The sequence below is a fragment of the Fusarium odoratissimum genome (genome assembly GCF_000260195.1).
Source record: "Fusarium odoratissimum NRRL 54006 unplaced genomic scaffold supercont1.28, whole genome shotgun sequence".
NCBI classification, from domain to species: Eukaryota; Fungi; Ascomycota; class Sordariomycetes; order Hypocreales; family Nectriaceae; genus Fusarium; species Fusarium odoratissimum.
In genome coordinates, this window is record NW_022158712.1 from 64924 (window position 1) to 89709 (window position 24786).

The 24786-nt window shown below is 46.2% G+C and overlaps 8 protein-coding genes across 9 annotated transcripts; 2 read left to right on the forward strand and 6 right to left on the reverse strand.

The window, feature by feature from the left end:
* Window positions 1–1006: 1006 nt before the first annotated feature.
* On the reverse strand, window positions 1007–1977 carry FOIG_12650 (uncharacterized protein; the record flags this gene model as incomplete). The annotated part of the gene is made up of 2 exons (XM_031213587.1): window positions 1662–1977; window positions 1007–1605 (listed from the first exon to the last, which is right to left on the reverse strand). Exons 1-2 carry the CDS (start codon window positions 1687–1689, stop codon window positions 1007–1009), a joined length of 627 nt encoding a protein of 208 aa, XP_031056545.1. The 5' UTR covers window positions 1690–1977.
* A 3513-nt stretch (window positions 1978–5490) lies between these two features.
* On the reverse strand, window positions 5491–7549 carry FOIG_12651 (uncharacterized protein). Its single transcript, XM_031213588.1, has one exon. It carries the CDS (start codon window positions 7273–7275, stop codon window positions 5911–5913), a length of 1365 nt encoding a protein of 454 aa, XP_031056546.1. The 5' UTR covers window positions 7276–7549; the 3' UTR covers window positions 5491–5910.
* A 1129-nt stretch (window positions 7550–8678) lies between these two features.
* Window positions 8679–9889, forward strand: FOIG_12652 (uncharacterized protein; the record flags this gene model as incomplete). The annotated part of the gene is made up of 3 exons (XM_031213589.1): window positions 8679–8862; window positions 8909–9226; window positions 9285–9889. The coding sequence occupies 3 exons, from the start codon at window positions 8679–8681 to the stop codon at window positions 9887–9889; spliced, it is 1107 nt and encodes a 368-aa protein (XP_031056547.1).
* A 1235-nt stretch (window positions 9890–11124) lies between these two features.
* On the reverse strand, window positions 11125–13265 carry FOIG_12653 (uncharacterized protein; the record flags this gene model as incomplete). The annotated part of the gene is made up of 5 exons (XM_031213590.1): window positions 12654–13265; window positions 12183–12600; window positions 11639–12096; window positions 11329–11583; window positions 11125–11271 (listed from the first exon to the last, which is right to left on the reverse strand). The coding sequence occupies exons 1-5, from the start codon at window positions 13071–13073 to the stop codon at window positions 11125–11127; spliced, it is 1698 nt and encodes a 565-aa protein (XP_031056548.1). The 5' UTR covers window positions 13074–13265.
* Window positions 13266–14755: 1490 nt separating this feature from the next.
* Window positions 14756–16633, forward strand: FOIG_12654 (uncharacterized protein). 2 transcript variants are annotated; one of them, XM_031213592.1, is made up of 3 exons: window positions 14756–14937; window positions 15039–15098; window positions 15167–16617. In XM_031213592.1, the coding sequence occupies exon 3, from the start codon at window positions 15258–15260 to the stop codon at window positions 16368–16370; it is 1113 nt and encodes a 370-aa protein (XP_031056550.1). In that variant the 5' UTR covers window positions 14756–14937; window positions 15039–15098; window positions 15167–15257; the 3' UTR covers window positions 16371–16617. The 2 variants fall into 2 exon arrangements, with proteins under 2 accessions (XP_031056550.1, XP_031056549.1); XM_031213591.1 differs by having other exon boundaries at window positions 14756–15098; window positions 15167–16633.
* A 181-nt stretch (window positions 16634–16814) lies between these two features.
* On the reverse strand, window positions 16815–17777 carry FOIG_12655 (uncharacterized protein; the record flags this gene model as incomplete). The annotated part of the gene is made up of 2 exons (XM_031213593.1): window positions 16815–17441; window positions 17493–17777. The coding sequence occupies 2 exons, from the start codon at window positions 17775–17777 to the stop codon at window positions 16941–16943; spliced, it is 786 nt and encodes a 261-aa protein (XP_031056551.1). The 3' UTR covers window positions 16815–16940.
* A 380-nt stretch (window positions 17778–18157) lies between these two features.
* FOIG_12656 (uncharacterized protein) lies at window positions 18158–19868 on the reverse strand. Its single transcript, XM_031213594.1, has one exon. It carries the CDS (start codon window positions 19619–19621, stop codon window positions 18782–18784), a length of 840 nt encoding a protein of 279 aa, XP_031056552.1. The 5' UTR covers window positions 19622–19868; the 3' UTR covers window positions 18158–18781.
* A 1128-nt stretch (window positions 19869–20996) lies between these two features.
* FOIG_12657 (uncharacterized protein) lies at window positions 20997–23692 on the reverse strand (the record flags this gene model as incomplete). The annotated part of the gene is made up of 4 exons (XM_031213595.1): window positions 20997–21434; window positions 21457–22578; window positions 22637–23289; window positions 23602–23692. The coding sequence occupies 4 exons, from the start codon at window positions 23690–23692 to the stop codon at window positions 20997–20999; spliced, it is 2304 nt and encodes a 767-aa protein (XP_031056553.1).
* Window positions 23693–24786: the final 1094 nt, after the last annotated feature.

The window sequence follows — 24786 nt, forward strand, 5'->3', positions numbered from 1 at the left end:
AATATCTGGAATTTTGGTGGGACCGGCTTCATAATAGGCATTTTCTCAATCAGTATGGTCATTACATATATAGAGAGGCATAGACGACTTATAAATTTACAGGCTAGAAATCAGGAATGGGTTACAGTAATCCAAGCGATGAATACGGCAGGCTAGGCTATCAAGCCGTTTATCGTGGTTGCAGGCCGAAATCACCTTCAGAGTTAGTATCAAGAATGCAACAGTCCGGGCGATTAGGCTATCACAACGACCCAAAATTGCTAGACAGATAACAAGTCAGGTCTCAAGTAGCTAAAACACTTAAACTAATATTTATTAAAGCAAGCAATTAGTATCTATCATCTTCTGATCCCCGATAGCTACCAAAGTCAACAATCTATCGACTTTGAGCTATATTAAGGAGAATAATAATATTACACTTTATATATCGGCACATATGTCTCGCCTACTTCAGCCTCTTAGCTTCAGGTGCTTTGGGCCCTTAAGAGGGCTTATCTTCGAAAGATAGAGCATATAATAAAAAGCTCTATAACCTTTCATCGGAGACTTAGTTTTGGATCTGCCTGATAGGGACGAGGTAAATAAGCATATTAACTTTATTATTAGTTTCTAATATACTAGGCAGTTCAGAACTAATTAATTAGATGGTTAGATATAAGGTTAAGGGATTTCTGTCCTACACCCTTAACTAACCCGCACGCTTATCATATACATTACTCTATTAAGTTATATATATCAGGATATCAAAGCTGTAAATATGACTTTGTTAGTTACCTGCTCACGACCAGTGATAGTCTACCTCTTTCAAGGCCATAGATCGCGCTTTGAAAAGTACCTTTTTGAATATGTTTTGCATCATAATAAAAGTTTAAAGTCGTGGACTAATTGCTCTTAAAATCATCTGATAGCCCTGAACAAAAATGACTTTCACTTCAGATCACACGGTCACCATGACGAGGTTTCCATGGCGTGCCCATATTGTAAATTGCTTGCCTTGTTTCCATCATTATACATAATAGCCACCCCTTCTCTTAGTCAGTATAACCTCAAGCTTTCCTTCTAACTCGAGGATGCGACCCCCTGCCATACCCAATACCTGCCCCCTGCCAAGAACCTGACCAAGGCTGGCCGCCGTACCCCTGCCAGCAAGGCTAAGTGCCTGCGCCGCTGGCAGAACTGCGAGAAGCCTTTCAAATTGCGTCTTGAGTCGGGCACGGTAATGTCTCTCGATAAGGTTATGGCTTTCTCGAGCGTGTACTTGATTGCTGGGAGCTGCGCCACGACGCTTGCGATTCTTTGAATCACGCGATGCTGATCGAAGTTGAACGTCGGGAGCAGGAAGTAAAATACTCTTTCTGGGGGTTTGTTGATCCGATGGGCTACTCTCCTGTTCAGGAGGAGTCAATGGCTCACCTGTTGCTTCCCTCAGCGGTTCTTTGTTGGTATCGGGGCAGATATAGTCAAGGTTCATCTCAAGACTTGGTTGGTAGGCCGTAAAGAGATCGGTTTCCAGTAAATCAGAAAGCCAAGATGACCCGAATGTGTTAGTAAGGTGCTCAGAAGCCAAATTCTCATTCATATTCGTCATATGATTCTTGATAGTGGCTGTTGTTATGATCCTGTAAGTAGTGGCTCTAGCTGTCAGGCTGGAATAAACTCACCCTGCCCCGATGAGCAATCAGGAGGCATCTGTAGACAATTATCAGTGCACTGGTCACTCAGAGTCAGATTAGGCAAAGACGTAATGCCCACATACTACTCTGTATTACCGATTGTAAATAGTGGTCTTTGAGCAACTTACTTGAAACTGGGATTCATCATACCCTTGGGCAAGGCTGTCAAGGATACCATCAACCTCCACGGTAGCCATTTGGGCGTTATGGCTAGTGCTTTAAGTCGGTTGGGGACTTTAATGAATCTTTCAAAGGAACATCAGATGAATTATAATGTTTTGTCATGAAGTTTACGATATCATCCAGGAGCAACTGACATTGTACAAATGAATTCTACCATTCTATCTTATGGCTTACTCTCGACGGAAATTCCAGGGCCAATAACGGACTACATATCAAGATAGTGGCGAATCGTAGATCCTATCGACTGATGTGAGCAAATCTAGATCGATCGTATGTCTTGATGGTCGGGCACCTCCACGCCTCCAGAGTTTTGTCCACCCTTTGATTAGTTATCAGAGTAAAGATAACTCCATGGAGGAACCGGGTTGGGCGGCCGACTCCGGGCCGGTCCTCGGCTTGGTCAACGAAGCTTGGTCCGGATGGCGGTCTAGACCGGCCCATACCTTTAGCTGAAGTTTGATGCGTCAGATGGAGTGTCATTACCAATACACCTTGAGTAGAGGAGATGACATGATTGGCTGCTAGCCTATTAACTTTGATCGAGCGTATTGACAACAACTTTGACGAAAACAGCTGAGCAGGCGGTGCATCTTAGCATGAGAACAAGAACTGCACTGCTGGAATTTGTACTGTATGCGGCTTATCGCAAAAGATGCCGTGGTTATTGGAAAGTGTCGTGAGAATTCGACCACTAAAATCTTCTTTTCAAAACCGCCCACGGAATAATCATGTGATTGATGAAGAGGAGATGACAGGCAACATGGAACAAGCCGGATGCGCGTCAAGCTTTGCGAATGCCCTTCTAGTCGTCATCTGACTCTGATTGGCAAGATCCTTGACTCCTCAGTCCATCGAAATGGACCATGATCATGCCAAATTGAGATGTGAAAGATTAATTTAACCTATTCACAATGTCGTCTTGTTGACTTAGGGTTATAACCTCTGCTGGTGAACAAAAAGACAACACTAGCCTAGAAATTACCAACAGTTTTCCACTAACAGTCTGATTCTCCTATCACCTCATCCCGTTCCTCTGTAAGATAACATGCTCTATAACCCTCCTCTCCGCGTCCGGTGTCACGACACCGCCAGATTGCCTCTCGTCAACAGACCGTCGCCGCCTTCTACGAGTGGCGTATAGCGCTGAGAAATCGATATGCACTGGTGACTGTTTGCACAGACGAAGGATCCGGCTTCTACAATTCGAATTACACGCCCCTCAAAATAGCATTTCCGCCATATTCATCGCCACCATGTCTATCGAAACACTTATCCCCCAGGATCCGTCGAGAGAGCCATATGTGACAACTGCGAGACGCCAGGTTACTCAGAATGCATAAACTAGCCTAACACAGAGCTGGACCTGGAGTGAAAGCCTTATGGCTATACAAGATATCCCTGCATCTCACGAAACAACACCAAAAACGCTGCAAGATGATGAAACAGTCTCCAAAAGGCTCTCCAAACGGCTATCGTCCTCGTCGCAGAATGCGAGTAACAGTAGCAAGGAACAGGATTCTTGCTGATCTCATGTCGGCTCCAATCTCTCTACCATCACTTTCGAGAATCAAAAGCTAGCAGGAGAGGTTCAAGGGTGGAGAGACTCGGTCCGTAGCCGATATTCCGAGCCCTTGGAGTCTTCTATTCCTCCCGACAAACCTGACGATAAGTCGCCAAAAAGTTCAGACCGGCTGCTCCCCAAAGACGAAGTGGCGAAGTACCAACCAGACCGTGACACTCATGGTAAATCTTTGGGATTAGGTCTCCGCCAGTCCATACGACCGAGATCCAGAAATCCCGCATGTACCAAAACGGTGCATTTCGCATCAGATCTGGAACAAATTTGCCACTTGTACCGCACCGATCGTCCATCAGCAGTCAATTTTGTTTCGGCACTTGTTGATGACTGGCGTCGAGACAAAGTCTCATCGTCCTCGCATCATGAATGACCCTGCAGGCGAGCATCTTCGTCCTACTGGGTTATCAACACTCCCAGCGTCCCGCAAGATGCTGTGGCTCGCCAATCGATGCCTGTCAGACTCTATGAGATAAAATCCTCGGCTCATGAAACGGCCATCGTGGGAAGTGTTGTAGTAGCAAATCCAGGTTTTCACAAACCAGTTGCCTGTCGCTACACTTGAGACTATTGGAAGACTGTATCAGAAATCGAGGCGATATATAACGCCGATCAGTGCGTAAGGAATTAAGGCTACGATGCGTTCATATTCAAAATATTTGACGGAATGTACTGATCTTGAGTATAAGCCAATGTTTCTTTGCATTCGCTATGTAGTGGGTGGCCAAGAGTTTTGGGATAATAATTCTTATGCGAATTTTCAAGTGGATTTTATAAGGATAGGGAGAAGAAAGCAGACGACAGAATCGAAGGTGTAGTTGGAAATATACTTCTACCAGTTTCTATCATCCTAGTTCACCACGTTGGCGAATAGTAAGATATGTTGAAGCCTGCGGCTCAAATAGTCCCAGGTCAATTCATTAAGTGCCTAATCAAGTGACCTGTAGCGCGCAGAGTAACAGACACCTACTCGCGAAGCCGCTGATAGTTTGGGCTAAACTAGTCTCATACTCTCTGATGAAGGATATTTCGAGGTTTGTAACCGGCCAAGGCGAGTTTCTGCTGAGAAAGCGGAAAAAACTAATGTATATAGCTATTGATAAAGCCTGGGAGGATAATAAGGTTATTTAAGTTAAGGATTTGAGCGCCTTGGGCTCCCACCGTTTATGATTTTTTGTGGTTGTCTGGGTCGATGGAGGCGATTTGTGACCTATGTATAATTATGCACTCGAGGCGAGTCGTCATGCTCGGATTGTTTGCTATGTATGGCCAAGGAAGCGTCCATCGGTGAGGACATGTTGAGGGTCTATGCTTGCTTGCTTGCTTGCTTATCGACGGAGTTGATGATGACACCCGCAAGATAAGATGTAAAAACATGAAGGGAATCAATTAGATCAAGTAAAAGATATAAAGAAGCTGCATGTAGTAGTAATGACTTTGACAGGTGATTTTTATCAATTAGCGTCGTATAATCTGTGGGGATAAGCTATAATTAAATTAAATGGCAGCAAAAAACTGCAATTGGGCTCAGGCATATTGACCTGCTCCATGTGTGGGCTTGCCTGATGTGTCAGATTACTCAACAATCGAGCTGCCAGAAGAAGTTAGCTTTGAAACTGGGCTAGGAGATGACGATCCTGGCCTATCCTTGTCTTTACGTGTGATAATCTAGATGGTCTATTAAAGGGGCGAGTAGGCCCCTACACCACGCGGGCTTAACCGGCAAATCATGTTCGACTGAGTAAATTCTGTAATAGATTTCCCCGGCGAGATGCCCGTGGGAAATCAAACATGCAAATTGATTTTGTTTGTGTACATATTTGCTCTAGGCAATGATCATACACCACTAATTGCTTTCCGAACCATATATAAACCAATGAGGTATGTTACCCTATACGAAAAAGTCCAGATATGCCGGACCAAACAAAACCACACATTCGGGCCATGAATGGCGCGGACACACAGAACATACACTGCCGATATTAAAGAAAAGCCATTGGTATATTTTACGATTGATGTGTCGAGCCTTTGTTAGTGCCTGGGATATAAGAGTCCAAATTAGAAGTATAAACTATTAATTGGCTAATTCTTAGGTTTTGCCCCGACCTCTTGTGGGCGCCAGGTAGGAATCCACCTAAATGTATAATAACTAAGAACTTGCTTGACAGTAACCTGAAGCTCCCATGTTAAGACTTGCTTCCTTTCAAACCGTCCTCGTCTAAACTGATCATAAGACGATGCGGAAGAGGTCAGTCATGGACGGAGCTAAGCTTTAGGCAGCATACTCACATCTTGGTCGGTGGCACGATCTTTGCTTAGGCTGGAAGGAAGGGTATTATTCACCATGACTGACAGGGGTTATTTATTTCACACGGCTAGAACCATGACAGGTTCAGTGTGCTCTGCGCTGCAACGTACATTTCATCAGAGACTTCTGTTGCGGAAAGGAAGAAGCGAATAAAAACCAAATCTTCACAATCATGTGCCATTTTCCGTGCGCCTGAACCTCCCCCATTCTGGGATCCAAGGATTGTCGATCGGCGTTCTTGGTGAGATATAGTAAGTAATAGAAGTCCTAACACTCTCCCCTTCTCGGTCCAGCCTTTCAGTAGCGGATGCGGAAGGAAAACCTATTCGAGACTTTCCGCCACCGGCAAAGAAAATCGTTTTCTCGACATAATGCCTATCATATAAAGTCTCATATAAAGTATCAAAATGTAGCTTCGTCATACTTGCCGCCCTGCTGGTACAGTAATCGAAGGTTGACCGAAATGTTCCTGTACATAGTATCACCTTCTCGAGCGATAGCTCACGGCCTCGTGCCCGCTGAATAAATCCAAGCAGATCCGTCTCCTTGGCAGAAATCCCAGAAAACTTGCAACGCTTTAGAATGGGCAGCCTATCAAGTTCGACTATGCGCTGTAGAATGGTTTCGTAATAGAAATGACCGACTAAGGCCGAATAACCCATTGGGATCCGAAGATAATTTATTTCCAAGTTTCCAAGTTGGTTGCATAGCCGAAGGAGTCTTGAAAGGCCGACAAAGTCGTTTTCATCTTCAGCTTCTGCTTGTACCTCAGCCGCATCCCTCTTGGAGGATCGCCCCACGTCCTGTTTGTTCTCTTGTAGAGCTCTAGGAAACGCGAAAACCCGAGTGGAGAGGCTTATTGCTAATGGCCTTAGGGTTACCAAAGTCTTAGCAAAACCGGAGTCATTCCACTCGTTTGCATTGATTTGATCGCACGCCAAGCTAGAGCAAGGCATGTCCGGTTCGCTGAAGATGTTGAGGCCGTCAATGCGCAAGCTGCTCGCGGCTAATGCAGATACAACCGTATCAAATGTGTGCATTGTGCGTAGCCACACACTCTTCTGCAAGGGGACTGAAGGCCCTGAATCGGCAGGTAAGGTTGTTTCTTCGCCGTTACGGACAATGGCTACTCGTAGTGTAAGCAACCGAGGACTTCCGTTCTTGCTGTATTTTGCAAGCCCGTTGAATGCTTGGCTAAGTAGATTGACTTCTTGCGTCCTCCGCGTTTCTTCATTTTGCCAATAATTTTGCCTCCCTGGTTTCCGGCTTTCGCATTCATCAACGATACCTACAAGATACAGGTGCTGGATTAGAGATTGAAGACCCCCATCTTGAATACCCTCAGCGAATGTCCGTAGAGCATCAACCATAAGCTTGATGTGTTTCGAACGAAAGAACGTCCTGAAACGATAGTGAGAGGATCCCAAGGCAAGTGATTTGCAGGTGAGGCGAAGATTGCAAATATCGTCGAGGTCTAGCAGCTGAACAATACATTCGACAACAGGTTCTGGACAGCTTTCCAGACCTAAAGGCATGTTTTATATGGATAGTAAACAAGAATATGTGAGAACGAGGCCGTTTGTTCCTCTTTGGTGTTTAAGATGGGCATGTTGATTTGTATAAAACGGGACAATATATCCAGAGTTAGGTACATTAAGGTGGCAAAATGGCATGGCCTCGACGCTTAGTGGGAACTATTTAAGAATAGGTATGACGAAATGGTGGTGGATCAGACAGCTATCCTCTCACCTAGCTGTTGGTGTTGGTCTTGCTTGACTGGATCATGTGACTGGCCCACAGAAAATTATCACATAATGCCATTTAGACAGCCCCGTCACCACGACTCACTGGGCCTAAGGTCTGTAATGGCGTAATGGCGATTACGGGGTAAGACCGCGGTCAGGAGACACCGTCTCTAGGTATTGACGATCAGATCATGGATAGTAAAGTCGATAAGGAAGTACGTCATTATTACAATGCCAAAAACGCCGTCTAGAGGTCAGATCATTTACATAACCCTACTGTTCCCTACTCAGGTATTCCTAGCGCTGCATTTGAAGGCACCCGCCACTTCAGATCATCATATCAGATCATGTGGAGTCCTGTTGAGCTTAAAACATATTGACAAGCAAATATTCTCTGTAGAGTCATGGAGCGTCCTCTCCCACCAGGCATAAAGGCAGCGCCTCCTCTAATACTATATACACCCTTGGCAGTTGGCTGTCAGAACAACGAGCTATGCAAGAGTTCCATACATTTTTGTGGGTCATAATTTCCTAAAAAGTGTCTACAATGGCAGGCGGACTACTTCCCAACAAGCTCATCTTGAAACATTTCGTTGCCAACAGAGTGGTATCACGTAAACATCGTCATGAGGGTGATGCAGCAAATTACCGAAGCGCCTAACATGGAAATTCTTATAAATAACATATAATCATTATGCCCAATTGGTACCTTATCTGTTATTGTTGCAGTGTGTATGTGTAAATGTATGTATTCTGCGGCGTTGGCTTGCTGGATCCTTACATCTTGCTGCACATTGTAGCATTTTGTGCCTAGACTTGGTGGTCGTACCTGATACCTTTAAATGAGAGTTTCCACTACCAAAACCTTTTTACCTGGCTAATCTCATAGTATCTACATGTAATTTGAAGTATGCTCCTTTAGGTATAAAATGACCAGGCCCGATCCAGGCATCGCATTTTAACTTGCAAAACGCCCCGCTACTGCCTCAGTATCACTGCCCTGTGATGCCCAAAGGATCCATATATTGGGCTGAGAGGTAACTACTTCATGCTGCGGGCTCCAAAACTCACCTCGAATAACTTCTGACTTGCATCTCCTCCACTACATACCTTACCTACTAGGTATTTAGCAACAAAATATCCCACTCATCAACGCTATCAAGAACTCATCATTAAAGACATCACACTCCATAATGCCAGAACACCTCACTGTCACCGCCATTCTCAGTGGCATGGCAGACGCTCTCCCTACACATCCTCCCAGCGATAACTCATCGGATCTCGCATCGTCCTACGAAGCCATCGCTCTCCTCATTCATTCCTACTTAGCCGCCCTTGGATTCAAACTTCAAAGCTTTGACGAGGACAAGAAACTACGTAAGTATCCCCTTCCATCCCCACCATGTCTTAGCTGACACCAAAGCAATAGCTAAATACGAATCGTTGGCCCCTCGCCTACCGCCACAATGGAACTCGGGTTTTGGCTCTTATAGCTTTTTATACTCGCACAAGCAGTCATCCATGACTTTCAGCATCCGTGTCAATCCCATGGGTAAAAAGGTCGAGATCCTGGGACTGGCGGTTGGAGATGACAACATTCATCGTTTTGAGCGATCTATTGGCGAAGTCGTGAAGTCTAATGAACTCCCCATTAGCATTACAATTAAGGACAATGAGGAAAATCAAAGTGATCTTGCTGAAAAGCTTCAGGGCTTATTTACCTCGGAGCAAGCCATCGCTGGTGTGTTCCCCCTTGTCGATGCTTTCCTCTATTACCTTATACTGAACACCCTCCACAGATATACTTCATGATCTCAAAGTCCACATCATCCAGAAATTAATTCCTAAGCTTCGAAGCGAAGGTTATGTCGAGCCCGCTGAAGCAGAAGTCAACACGCGCTCCGAGCGCAGGGCCCATGTAGCGCAGGGCCCTAACCGACCTCGCCATGGTGATCCCATATTAAACTACTATATGCTCCCGCCTCCAGCGATTCCACGCCCTGAGATGGCCCGTCCTCGACCTCATCAAGTAGGCGACTTTCCCCCTCCAGGATTTGAGGATGAGTATGAAATGAACCGGCCTTCACGAAGCGGCCTTCAAATGCCCGGTAAACCGCCTTACAATATTGGCCACGATGACTTGAATCCGCTCGGTCTTGGCCCCCATGATCCTCTTCGTGGTTCGTTCACCGGTGGGTTACCTCGACCCGGTGGTGGCTCGATTATGCATCCCACCTTTGATAACCCATTATTTGGAGGTCAAGGAGGCGATGAATCATCCGGCTTCGATCCTCAAGTGCCGCCTGGAGCGCGATGGGATCCCACTGGCCCTGGTGGAAACCCAAGATTCCCTGGTCCTAGTAACGGAAGGGGAAGCAATCCATTTGGCGGAGACATCATTTAAGCATAGTGGTATATCCATCGACGAGCTTGGTATGAACAAGAAGGAGGTACAATCGAGAAGAACCTTCCTGCAGGTTTTGTTAAAGGCCCATCTATGCATGGAGCTATTAAAAGCTATAGCAATGACCACACCAAATCACAACCTTGACAGCCAGAAAAGGGCGATAAAGATAATAAAAAGACGAAGTATTAGCTTGCTGAGCACAGCGTTAGCGAGTTTTCCCATACCTTCAGCTTCCCATCCTATATGGATTAGGATAGTGTCAGCGCCAGCTTCCAAGATGGCATCATAAGTATTATTATCCTGATGGTCAAGAAACACGAGTCTTGCCGCATTAATATTGATTGAACTGATCTGCGAGGGCAATAAATACGGCGTCGTGGTTAAGCTTTCACTGATTGTAACTTGCCTTACCATTCTTATTTCCTTTGGAGGCTTCTTTTGGATATCTATAATATAATTCGGCCCTCATCTTCGCTTATTTATTAAAGGTACACGCTCTCTGCAACTTTCATAGTAAAATCTACAATATAGTCTTGTTTAAAACAGACACTAGTCCTCTTAAGTGAATCTTATATGACCCTTTGCCTGATAAATACGTTTTACTATCCCAGTAGTGTTATGATGGTATTGCCAGATGATGTCGTGGTCGTAGAATTGTAAGGAAGTTGTAAAATTCTTGGCAAAGTTAGCAGGGATGCAGAACATAGTTGGCATAACAGAGTTCTCTGGGAACGTAGAGAATGTTTTGGCCGCTGAGCTTCTTAGTTGTCTCCTAGCTTGGACGATTTAATCTTATCCCTTGCTAACTGTTCACCGTAGGGGTATCCAGCAAAGGGTGCCTTTTTTTGTCTTCTTTTTTTTTCGAGCTGGCATAGATTCTGTCCATATCCCGCACTAGCTCTGGAACGACGTCATCCTTCACCAGCTGCCGACCACAGTGTCTGACCATACTCCTGACGCGCCTTTCGTGCTATTGAATCCTCATCTAACCGGATTAACCTTCGCTTCGTGAGCAGATATAGACTCCATACGTGTCTGAAACGTCGTAATGATATATAGCAGAAATCACATTAAACGACCGCATATGTCTGGGCATGATACCGCCCTGAGAACTTTCCTTGGCCACGGGAAAGGAAGCCCCCCGGGGCTTAGAGATTAGATAACAGGATTGGTCTACAGGGAATCAGATGGCATAGGCTGTCTATTGGCTACATCTAGAAGCTATGAACATGTCAACTTTGGTCAATGTTATCGGTATTTATGTTAGACGGAAAATAGTTGAAGTGAAAGCCTCCTGCATCTTCAACGCTACTTTCTAGGAAAGCACCCAAATCAAATTCACCAATTTTATCCTCAAACGTAGGGAAACTCGCAAAGTCCTACATCCATATTAGCAATCACCTCACCAGTACCTAAAGAGATATAACGGGATTTACAGTCATATTACAGTTTTCTATATTTAGTGTCGCGCTCTGAACCAAGTCAAAAGGTGGGTTAGCCGCCATAGACGCAGGTGTAAGTGGCAGAGCTACTGCTGGCTGTCCCGTAGGCACGGCATGCGAAAGACTAGAATTTGGGGCATCCTTCCTTATGCCGACGGGGTTGATATGAGGCACTGGGCTCGGAGCAGCATCCGCAGGGCGTGTCGCTGTAGAGCCAGCGTTCAATTTCGGAATCTTACAAGTCATCATCTACGGGATGTTAGCAATGGGGAAGCAACTCAGTCTCATACAAGAAGCCCATTACCTCGTCTTTGACGTTCGTGGCCCTCCTCTTGAGAATAGTCCCTTTGGGAAAGGGGATTTTCTCGCGAACGGCTTTGCTAAGCTGTGGAGTTGGCAAGTCAGGCTTGCTCGTCTGTGACAGTGGGGAAACGGTGCTTCTTGGCTTGACACTGTCGTTGGCATCTGCTGGCTGGACTGGCGGGAGGCGAGACCGTTCTTGCAGTGTATCCTGGACCCCACGCGGGGACGTCTCGGGAATCTGGTTTTCACTTGAATCGTTCTGCCACTGCACCGACCAATTGTGAATCGTGTTCCCTTCCTGTTGAAATGATGTTTGTTTCGCCGTCATTGATGGCCGGGTCGTTTGGCTATTGGACTGTTGAAAAGTACGTAAATTAGAGGCTTGTGTGCAGTCATCCATGCGCACTACACCCACATTGTCGCCTAGGCCGTCTACTTTTGCTGTCGGGAAATCAAGTACTATACTGTAGGTAAGCTATTGGGCAAAGGAATTAAGGGAGCCAAGATAACGGTGAGATCCGAAAAAAGTAGATGGGAAAACACACTGATGTTGTTCATTGGTTGAGTGCCGAGTTTCACCTGCTTGGTAGTATCAGGCAATGCGCCTGGTCTCGAGGTTTGTAGACCGGGTTGTTGAAAAAGCTTTGAATTTTGTCTAGGCCTTTGACCTCCCCGGCCACCAGATATTCCATCATTTCGATACAGACTGCTTCTGCCTTGTCGCGCTGTCATCTGATTCTCGTTTTGCTGCTTCATCGAAGTCAGTTGCACGTGGGATTTCTGCGAGGCTGAATTGCTACTACCACAAGCTCGGACACCCGAGATTGCGGGAGTCATGCTACCTACGCCCACTTCGCCAGAGTTATAGAAGGCGTTATGGGTGGCACTGCCCGGAGCCTGCAGTAGTAGTAAGGAGCTTTGGGTCTGCGGCCAGCTAACATTCCACTTTGGCCAGTTTTGTTGCTTCGTATCATGTTAGCTATGTTAGGAGGGAAAGCGTGTTCTAGAAGAGATACCTGTATATGACAGGCATATTGACATGCTTCAATCCTTCTATTCTCATTCTTTTGAGCGTTGAACATGGCCCAGAAGAGGCAAAACCATTCATTGAGAAAACAGCTGTCCGGCGATAGATTGGGAACGTTGAGAGCTGGAAGAAGATTTGAGTGCGTGGAGTCCAAGCGGGAGTCAATGGTCTTGTTCCGGAGGGCATTCTTCAGTCGCAAGCCTTTGTCGCGGCGATCACTGCCAGGGCTGTGCCTCTGAACCCTGACGTCGGAATCGGCCTTGAGAATGGATTGAGCACATTGAAACATGCTATTGTGAAGAAAATACTCGTAAATGTATGTATTGAGTTGTGTCTGTTTGTTGTGATTTTCCTGTAAATGTTTCGAGGCATCATGAGGATGGCCGGTCTTGGCCTTCAAGTTGGCCATATTGATACTGGTCGTGGCCTGGGCTCTTGGAAAATGTCTCTAGCGGGACTCAAACTCACGAATGGGTTGGCCAGACAGTGGTAAGGCTGACGAGTTCGAAACCAAAAGTGTAGGGCTTGAATCAGGAGCCAAGGTGACATAATAAGTGTCAGCTGTGTATATATAACACCTTTTCAGCTCAACGGGTATTGCTGATTCTGAAAGCGAAATTGAGAGCAGTGTCACATGCCTGAACAGGAGCTGTGAGTCCTGAAGGGGAAAGGGATAAACTTTCCGGATCAGATCATACCCGCCGAATGATTTGTCGGACGTAACCACTACACGTATCTAGGTTAACAAGGGTATATATTGTTGAACAGATGCTGGGGTCTCACATGGAAGCAGGGATACTTCAAGATTACAACCGAAATGGTAAAACCTCTAAGGGACAGAATTAAAACAAAACACAACACGAATATACCAATCTGCATCAAGGGACCGAATACACGTAATATCTGACATATGTCTGCTAAGAGTGGTTAGTTTAATTGTTTTGAGAATATATAATGATCTGTAGACGCATCCTGCATTCTTGAGCCAAGCTTTCAGACTAGTCAGAAAAGGACATGATGTTCCACTTTTTAGTCAATGCTAATAGGTTCCTTTTGAAGGATCTCGTCGGTTGTTCGTACTCCTGAAGTAATAATAGGCCTTAAGCCTCACCATTTGCAATGAGGTACCCCGGGTACCTACCATGAAGATATGCTCGTCGTAAGCGGGGGCACGAGTGGCGTTGTGATATGACCCTGCCAGTAGCGTCGGGGAAGTGCGAATCCGAAGCCACCGAATCAATGTTGGGTCACTAATTCGAGTTTCTAGTCAAATCGTGGAGCTAAGAGCATCGAAGCGTTCATCCCTGATAAATATGCGAGACAAGCTGGGTGTCAGCGACAACTGACCACGGTAGCTAAAAACTGGACTAGAGTCAAGATCCAGCTGATCACCAGCCAGAACCAACGATTGCCTACCTCCTAGGTGGTATCTAACGAATATAGGTCTCGACCTCGGTACAGAGTACTTGGAATTATTATGGCCTCGTTGGTGGCTACGGTGCGTTGATTTTGATACATGTGCAAGGCAGTCGGACATGAAACAAGTCGATGACTATTAGCGACCAAACGGGGCTTTCCCTCACACCTTACCTTACATTAGATAAAAACCTAGATCCTAATAGCTCGATGAAAATGGCTGGCTAGACATTGGGCGACATAATAGCTAAGACATTTGATTTAGAAATCAACGTGGTGTACATATCAATCCGTAGTGTGCAGCGGCCGCCAATCAGCCACCTATCCATTCATTCGTTCATCAGATCATGCGGCTGGGATGACATTTGCTCCAGTAACTTCCCACGGCATTCGAACTGGTGGTCAGATATCGACAGACAAAATATCATGTTATTTCCTAGTTACTATCCTTTGAATTCATGGGTCTTCATAGGTTTGCGATGAGTCGAGACAAACTAACGCGATCTCAAACTTTGATGCAGATTCAATGATCTGACATAAAGGCAATAATATATAACATGATTCTAGGTTTAATTGATGACAACCCTCCATCTCTTTACCTTTTGTGACGTTACTACACTCGGAAGCAGCAACGTATCCGTCAACAGTTCACGATCATCTCCAGAGGCAATTTTTCAATCTTGAAAGTTCTTTCTACATGGGTATTTTAGTACACTTAAATACTCCTCCCTTGCAAAGCTATAGGTTGCGCTAAAACCTGCCATTCATAACCTTGGCTATGAATGATGAATTTCTACCTGCACCAGGACCCTCTGTTATGCCAACCTCGGGCCTCATATCTCCCCATTGAGTCTCGTGTATGCAATTCTCTCCCCTCTCGTTCCTTGCGTACACGGTTTCGAGTCGGCATTGTCTATGCTACCTATTTCCGCAATTAACGACGATCCCTCGTTCGCAGAACATTGGTCAACTGTCAAAGTCGAATATCCGGTGCGCTGTTTCGGAGGTGTCTTTGCATGTCAGTCATATCGAATCCCAGCTTCTTGAGTCTGTGATTATCTCGGCCGGCATAGACACGCATCCCAGGGCCACCAAAAGTCATATGCGATAATCTCAGCCGTTAGTAATAAATCAGTGGTTCCTTTTGACTCCGCGGGGTCCAGCCGAGGACCAAGCCATGGCAGCCATTATCTCATCGGTCCCCCGCCTGCAATCCCCCACTCTAACTCAGGATTGGGACGTGGACGGAATATCGACTCTCTCTCGTCGTGATTTGACGTTGCCTGGCAACAATAATGGACATATTCCAAAGATTTGTGAGAAGTATCCAACAACTCTACAAGATATCATAGACCTCACCAATCATATCCTGCGATACAGGACATCGCCACTGAATCACAATCAAGACCAGAATCTGGATGACGGATGTCAAAATATCCGTTCTAGCTTCAGCAAAGGCCTTCTCAGTAGCACGGTTCGCATATACGAGAGAAAGAGCGTAGAGTCTCCTCCTCTCCGCCAGGCAGCTAACGCTCATGCTGGCGTTTTCAGACATGATGACAACCCGCCAAGAGAGCTGAGAAAATATACTGGAAAATATGAGGCGCCCGGGACGTATGCCGACAACGTCCACAGAAAGTCGAATGAACAGATCCGACCAGCTCTGCGTTCACGCCGTCATCATCGGTCCTCAGACACACTCCCGCTTTACAAATCGGTTCGCTTCGACTCAGTCCTGGAGAATATTATCTATTTTCATGAGATGGACCGTCCCTTCGATGTGAGGAAAGATACATCACCTGCCACAGATTGTGACGAAACCGATTTGTTCCCACCTCCATATAAGAGTCTCAAAAAAAGGACATCGTTTTACGAATGGGAGTTATTTACCCCTAACTTCCCTCATCATACTACCGCTCATGAAACCATGCCCGTCAGGCTTGAGAGGGTATCTCTTTGCAATAATCAAATGGCTATACTAGGTTCCGTTATAGTGGCCAACTTGGCATTCGAAAAGTCAGTCGTCTGCCGTTTTACATTCGATTTCTGGAAAACTATTTCGGAAACTACAGCCAAATACGATTATAAAACTAATCCTGGCGAAATACCCGGATATGATCGATTTGTTTTCTCTATAATTCTGGCTGATACTATTAACTTTGAGGCACAGCCTTTATTCCTTTGTACACGCTATGATGTTAACGGACAAGAATACTGGGATAATAATTCCGGTATCAACTTTCAAGTTGATGTTATAAAGAGATATCTCTGCTGGGGTAATAAAGGGTAGCTATAATCAGCTTTTGCGTGTGCAGTCAACCAGGGTTCCGAAGACAGGGTGGAAAAAAGAAAAGGCTAAAATATTAACACGCTTTTATTCGCACCGGCGATTTAACTTTAGGCAGCCGCTTGCACCAAGTTTCAAGGCATTGTAGGTCCCACTAAGGGACAAAGAGCGATAGTGTCTAAATAATTAGAATCTTGTGCCATAGCTGTTATTATGTTATGGAGACAATTTGTGTAGCTTATAAAGGGAACTCGCGAAATCTCAGCCTATTTACATTTCTCCCGGCATTGATAAATCGGCATTGATCCTACAACACATCACTGTTTCCGGTTAGATCGCATCTAGTTATGTACCAGGCTCGCTAGCACTTCGATGGCCTCGAGCCAGTCTCATTACAGCCATCGATATCAGCTAGGATAATAGTAGATTTTGCGACTGTGTTCACAAGTGTAAACTATTCGCGAATAAATAGTGAGATCTTCATTCTTATCTTTCTGATAATTATACTCACTATCACAACGTGTCTCAAACTCTGAGTGCCATCCATATACCCAAGATTCAAGTTGGGGCCATCTAGGTCTGCGGTCCTTTTCCTTCCTCAGCCGCATTCTCTCGGTCATTGACTACACGTTCAACAGCAGTTTCAATATCTTCAGCGCCATCAAGCATATCCAACCAGGCTGTCTGCACCGTCTCATGCTCAAGCAGCGACACAATAACTTCAGCTACAGATGCGCGGCTAACACTACCCCTCGACGTTGTAGTTTTTCCAAGTTCGATCAACCCTGCGGGTTCGTCCGACAGTATGCCCAGGCGAAGACTTACCCCCGAGAAGTCAGTTCGACTGGACGCCTCCTGAAGAAGTATCTCATCTGCTGCTAATTTAGCTTGACAGTAGCTCAAGAGACCGCCTCTCTGCATCTCTTGAGCGTATATCCAGGCGTCCTCATCCCACCAACTAGGTCGCTCTCGGCGACAGTTAATATATGAAATAAGAAGTAATTTTTTTACAGTTGGCATTTGGACTGCAGCCTTAATAAAGTTAATGGCAGCATCTCGGTCGATGGCAAACGTCTAGCGAGGTTTATTAGTCGTCATTCTTCATTGAGTTAATATATTTCTTACTCGGTCAGGCCTTGCCTCCCCACCTGCTCCAGCGCACCAAACAACGGTATATGGTTTGACTTCGTCGAGGATCGATCTTGCCTGGGAAGTATCGTGGACATGTTCCAAATTACGGACCAGCACGTTCAAATTTCCCTGGTTAGGTGTGGCCAGGCTGTTGAGCTGGGAGACTTGATCCTGACTCCGAACGAGGCTAGTAACAATCCACGACTTCTTGAGTAGTTGCTGCGTAAGGATCTGAGCAATCCTTCCATGGCCGCCGACGATCAGAACGTGTCGACTCATTCTAGAAGCTGCCAATTTCTCTGGCGGCGTGCTTCGGCGATTGCCTGAGCGTGGTTCATTACTGATATCGGCAAGCCTTTGTTAAGGCAAATCTAATGGTCCTGGTCGCTTAAAATAGACCGCGCAGAAATCACCCCCATGAAATCTCCGGCGCCAGGGAGGAAGGCACTAAAGCAGCTGATAACTAATAGCGTAAATCATGCTAACGTGACGATGCGGTGTCGAATAATGATGAAATGGCAGCTTTACTACGTCATTAAGTAGTCATGAGCCACAGGATATTAGGCGCGTTACTCTCCGTATGCGAAGACAGAATTCCCAGATGCTCATTCGTCAACCTGGCAACTTAAAGTCCCCCTATGATCTGAACCAAGCCACATGGTGGGAAGATTATGCCAAAAATATTCAATAACAATCGACTTAGGAACTTGAAAATAATTTACCCATTCAGCGGTTTCTCAAGTTATTGGCGTCCCTCAAACCGTGTGGCCGAGTAACTCTTTTCTGGCAGCAGCTATAAGCCCCGCATGTCACAACTGCTACCTTACCCTTCCAGATGAACTGGGAAACTGTGGATTCACTGGGGCCCGACGGCCGATCCAGTTCCATAATGGATACGAGTCATTGAATTGTTGTAGGAAGAAACTCGGGAACCATTGATAACAGGCAAACTTAGAGCTAATCAAATATGTTCTGTCATCTCTATTATTTTGCAAAAATGAATATATGAATGCCCTACCTGTATGTCAAATTATGTGATTAAAGGCTCTGATCATTGATCATTAGCCGATAATTGTATGCGGAATAAGCCGAGTTACGTCGGAGCCTAATGAGTAGCAATCAACTTCCTGGAGACACCGACTAGGGTAATGAGAAGGGTAAGATAGTCAGTTAAGCCAAGTACAGCGTCCGGTTCAATATTAAATATTATTCGTTCAGCAAACCTAACATTATAGTTCAAAACGACCCCTCAAGAACCCTCATCGTCTACATAACTTGTTCTGCTAAACCAACTCAAGGATTGGATCGCTAAACCGGGATGCTGCAGTAGCACCACCATCGATCACAAAATCTGCACCGTTAATGAAGCTTGCATCCGGGCTTGACAAGAAAGCGACAAGACTTGCAACCTCATCGGCGCAGCCGGCTCTGGGAATTGGAGTCTCCGGAATCATCTTCCTTAACCGATCTCCCAACTCTGAATCTAACTCCTTTCGTATCATTGCCGTCATGATCACACCCGGGCTGATTGTGTTCAGTCTCACTCCTTTCTTTTGTCCTTGTCGAATTGCAGCCTGCATGCGAACGATGTTTCCCCACTTGGAAATGCCGTATGCCAGCTCAGGTGAACCCTCTAGATCCGTAGCATCGTGACCTAGTAGTTGTTCTCTTGGGGATGTCGCGAGATGCTTCTCCAGCTCAGGACTAATAGCCTTCTGGGCCAAATAGCCAGCTATACTTGCAATAGAGATCAACGAGGAACCAGGGGGCATAACCTCGAGGAAGACGTCAATGACATTGGCTGTTCCGAGCAGGTTGACCTCGAAGATCCTTCGAGCAGTACCCATCCCGGGGGAGATACCAGCGGTGTTCACTACTGCGTTCAACCTAGCCGCCTCGGAAGCGATCTTGGCGAGATTTTTGACAGAATCATTGCTTGACACGTCAACAATATGAGTTTGTACTTCGTGCCCATCACTTCGGAGGGAAGATGCAGCAAAATCGAGGACTTTCGGCGAGTTATCGGCAAGGAAAACGAGGCGTCCTGCCCCAAGGCGACGGGCAATGGCGAGGCCCATGCCGCCAGCACCGAGCACAAGTAGTCCACTTCGAGATGAAGCCATTGCAAATTAGTTTGAAAACATATAATGGCGAGATAGCCGAGGCTGGTTTACCCACGTCAATGAAAAATGGTCTTTGTTTGCAATAAATAAAGTCCATATTTTTGTGCCCACCCGAGAATACGTTCGTCAACGGATCAGATGATTAGTAGCAGTGACTCGGCAGCTCGGAGGCTCCCGACTCTTTAGAGTTGACAAGAGATGGGCCGACCATTAGATCAGATCATAGGTTGCAGCACACCAAACTCTCTCTACCTCAACAAGGGTAAAATATACAGAAATAAGGTTTCCAGATTATACCATGACTACGAAATGATTCATTGAAACATACGATATAGGGTCCAAAGGTTGCGATTGATCTGACTACGTCGTAAGACGACTGGTAAGGGTGCATCAGCCAAGGAAAGGGGGGGCTCATACGAGTCTGAACTCTAATAGCCTGAAGGAGGTGCGGAGGCCTGATGACAATGTGGTGGATCTAACATGAATACCCATTAATGACTAGGAATTTTCGGGGAGAATATGAAGAGGAAATTAATCAAATCTCGTAAGTGAACCTTGGAACTACATCTATACACGAACTCGTGATCTATCGGGAGCCAGACACTAAAGCATGTCATGGAATGCACGTCGGGGGAGCGTTAACTCAAAGAAGCCATAATACGTCCCTATGTCTTGTTCACCTGGCATTTAAGATCTTCAGATTCTAACTCTAAAATACATTCTAGAGTCGTCTGAAACTCATAGCGAGCATCTTACACCCATCATAGAGTCCGGAAACGCCCCTCAGTTGTTGTCAAACTTCGGTTCGGTTCATTTGAGCGCATCAGAGCCGCTTACCGATGAGCAATAGGCTCCCGGCCATACCAGGCCCTATGTGCCCACTATCTTCTAGGAGATACATAGGTAGAATCTCTTGATAGATTAGGAATATAAGCAATGTGATATAGCGAGTTATAACTCGAGAAATTGCTGGTGTTTCTATCGCAGGCTGAAATAAGGGGGTGAAAGGTATCTTTTAATCAATGCATTTTAATTGGCTATTACCGGACTTCTTTTGTATCAATATCAATATCAACATGACACTCATTCAGAATTACTATTCTATGAAACCTATCGAACGTAAAAATAGTATATACATAGACGAGCCACTTGATCTCGTGAACAAAAGCCTGGATCATCTGTTCGTATACGCTTCATGTTGCGTTTACTGGCTGCGGAGCTGAGTGGTGAGTTGTAGAGTGGCGTGAATAGTTAGGCCTTTCGGAAGGTTTGGTCATTAGAGCTCTAAAATTTGAGGACAGGAAAGTTTTAATTCGCAGTCAACCAAAATATTCCTAATTACATGAAATGGCATCGTAAATAAATAGTCAGTAATTTAATTATTGCACATGACTTGGTTGTAGGTCGAGAAATGATTGACTGAGAACGTCCAGGTTCCGTCCTCCTCGCTATAACTCTCAAAACTTGTTACCGCAACGCGTTTCAGTCGCTCAATATGGCTCGCAACTTGACGCCTGGCCTCATCCTCCGATAGATCTTCTCTGTTTGTCTTCTTTCGAGGCCACGGACTTTCCAAGGAAATTGAAGCAGGAACATTAAGGCCCTCGCCAGGAGGGGGTTTGAGTCCAAAGGAGTCGGGGTAGACCGTTGCTGATCGACTTTCAAGTATGACAAGACCACCGAGCAAACTCTCAAGGTCAATGCCCGTAAAGTCAACTGGATGTTTGAAGCGAATGACACCAACGTTCTCCCGGCCAATGGTCAAGTCTGTCACCCTTTTGCGCTGGTCTTTGTCCATAGCCAGAAGGTCTTCCTTTGAAGGTCGTATCTAGCACTCCGCGCTGGGAATCGGCCGCTGTACTTTCATCGTTTTGTTTTGTTCCACATCCGCTTCGTGATCTGATATTACCAGTGTTACCTGGGCTGGGTGGACTACTAGTATGTTCGCTGGTTTCAGTCGTAGTACCTGGCGTTCGGCTCTTTGCCCCTCCTTCCCTACCGGGGTTGGCAATGCCAGTTAATGCCGTTGTGCCGATACTCTCTTTTTGACCTCTGCGTTTAGAAGAACTCGCGAATAGATCTCGGCCTCGGTCTTGATCAATCTCGAGTGTCTTTAGCTGCTTAGAGATCTGTGAGAAGGATTTCTCGACTATGTTAAAGCCCTTTCTATGGCCGCCGGTTGATATTGTGTCTTCGCTGGTGCGACGTTGGTCAGAGCCTCTTCTAGATGGGCTCCTGGTTAGTTCATGGCCTAGGTCTGGAGGTCCCATCCAGTCGGAGCTCAGAAGTGTTCTTTTGACTGGGTATGACGCGGGATACAAAGCATGACGAAAGCTGGACCTAGGAGAGCCTGGGGACATATCACAAGGTGCCAATCTAGGGCTTCTAAAAGAAAAGCCAGCGGGTACGGATTGGCTTCTGGGTTTACCCTTGCTTGCCCGCCGCACGGCCAGCGGGCCTTCGTCCTGCTGTTGCTGCTTCTCCTCTGTCGTCAAGAATAACCAAGGTGGTCCGTAGGCAGTAATTTCGTCAATTTTGGCGACCAACTGTGGTTGAATGGTTGCACGACTATCATCTTGTAATGGTTGCTGAATGAGCCTTATGTCACTAGAAGGCCTTCCAGGAACCTGGTAATAAAGATTGCCAGTCTGTTCATATTGAGTCTGTTGACCGAATGGTTGAGGAACTTGAACTCTACCAACTGGCATCTCTGTGCTAGGGAGTTGTGTTGCCTGCTGCCAAGCCTGAGTAGTCGAGTACCTGTCAGTAACCCAAGGTCTTTGACTTGTGCTTAAGGGTCCTGAAAGAGCGGATACTTGGGTAGCTGCTGATGCAAATGGATTAGGAGCAGTGCTCGAATCTGTCCTAAAGATAGATCCGGTAGGCGGCTGGCTACTGCTTGGCTTTTGTGCTTCAGCAAAAGATGTCGATCCTTGTGCTTGTTGTTGACTTGGGGCCTGGAAAATGGAAGGACTCGACCACGAAGTGTGACTCCCTTGTGGAGCACTACCATACCAGGGGCGAAGTGGTGGTAGTAGCGGATCCAAAACCAGTGCCAAACGCACCCTGTTGGGAGCCGATTCCAAATGTCTGAGGTGGACCAGAAGCACTTCTCTGCATTGATGTTCCAAAACCGGTTCCAAAACTTGGGCCGCTGAACCTAAATGATAGACCGTACCGGTGGCCGAGGGCATAATCTGCAAGCCTCAGCTCCTCCTGGGAGAAGCTCTTGTATGGACCTTGGAAGCAAACATTTTGATAGGAACTCTTCTGCCTGTTGCCTAGCTCACTTTCAACAAATGGGGAGAATGGCTGCTTTGAAGTATCCGTGGCAGGGATTCCCCAGGCCCAACCACCAAAAGACTGACTCGGAGCGCTGAAAACGGAGGTGGTAGGGGTCCTGAATCTTGTCCAAGCATTTGAGCCAAACCCGGCTGTACTTGGGCTCATTCCTGTGCTGAAGCTCGTCTTCTTTGCGCTTGAACCGAAGAACCCGCCCCCAAACCCGGTCGAGTCGGCATGATTTGTGACATTACTTGTGCCAGGATCGCTGAGTGCAGTCAACCCTTGTGTGTTACTGTGATGCTCAAGCCAGCCAGTGCCGGTTGTTGTGGGCGGGATTGTGGGCGCCGAGCTGGACAACCTGGGTCCAAGCGAACTGACAGGATCTGGAAAGGCTTGACTTAGTATGATAAACTCTGAGCGAGAAGGATTATGTATTATAGTTTGCTGCTGTATTCTCTTTTTATTACACGGGTAGACATTAGATAACTACAAATAACTAAAGAACACTAGGCGCGAAAGGGTCCTTACCTCCTGAAGCTCCATAAAATGATCCGCGTGTGGTAGCAAAAAGTCCAGTGGAAGATGGCGTGCCAGGACCAAAACCCCACCTACTGGGATCTACGATAAGTCAATTGCTGAAAAAGGCGGTATTTCTGCTTCATGAGAGGGAAGAGCAAGCTCGCAGGATATCTTACGGTTGGAGTTGTGAATGTTTGATCCAAATGCGTCAAAGCCGGTCGGTAGCTGTTGCCATTGTCCGAAAGGCTTCTTACCAAATTCAGACATTGTGAAAAGTGAATTGCGTTATCGCCGCATGGGGGCGACTTCCAGAACTTATGTTTGAATCAGTTGCGGATGGTTAGGAGCATACTCCTATATCATCTGATCGCAATATGATCTGACGGTTGCAGATAAATGCAGAAGAAGCTGTTGCAAGGTGTTCGGAAATGCGGCCATGATCTTATGTTCGAATTAGGGTTGCGTCATCACCTCACATTGATAGTTTCGTGACCCAAGATTCGGCGTTGGTAAAAAGAAAGCTACCCCTAAACAGACAAAGTGATTCTGAGGAACATGGATCCGACTCGGTATGGTAAAAAGTGACAAGGCAACCAAAGATCTGTTTGCGACCATTGCACAGGATCGGTGCATCGGAATCGGATACGTGCGAATGTGATCAAGCATCCGAGACAGTTGAGCATTTTCTATTTCGATGTATAAGGTGGACAACGCAACGGGGAGACATGCTGAAATGCTCACGAACAAAGATTGGAAACCTGCCGTTCTTCTTGGGAGGAAGGGCAGCGTCTGACGGTGACAAATGGGCGCAAGACATGCAGGGGAGTACGGGCGATGATCAAATTTCCCCTGCAACGGGGAGGCTTGATAGGGACCAAAAACCTTAAGCACACTAACTATTCAGATCGAATCCCACTAACGTTGCACAGTCTCAGTTTGACAGACCGTGCTTCAGCTGCTCAGGATAGGACGCTGAACACTTGGAGAAATTGGCCGTCCAGCACGCCTCTCAGCGCATCTGCATCAGGTTGGACCAGTCATTCAAAGTGAAATATCAGTATTTGTTTGCTTTTGACCAATCTGAGTAAACTATACATAGTAGAAGAAGAGGGATAACTGTCTAAGGATCGTAATCGCGACGCCTCAAGGCAGGCTCGCGCAGAGAGGACGTGAAAAGAAACCATTGTCCAAATCATTCATCATCAGTTTTGGCCATGATCAATGCCCGTGACGCTTGCACTTGTCTCCGTGCCGACGGGTGCCCTTGGGACACCTACACTCGCCATGTCTGTTCGGCTTCAAGTCTCCCTTGCATTTGCATACCCCCGTCATCGGATCCTTGTCCTTGTCCTTGTCCTTGC

Coding starts and splice junctions, on each gene's coding strand:
- FOIG_12651 (XM_031213588.1), bottom strand. CDS start 7,275: ATGCCTTTAGGTCTGGAAAGCTGTCCAGAACCTGTTGTCGAATGTATT.
- FOIG_12654 (XM_031213591.1), top strand. CDS start 15,258: ATGGCAGCCATTATCTCATCGGTCCCCCGCCTGCAATCCCCCACTCTA.
- FOIG_12656 (XM_031213594.1), bottom strand. CDS start 19,621: ATGGCTTCATCTCGAAGTGGACTACTTGTGCTCGGTGCTGGCGGCATG.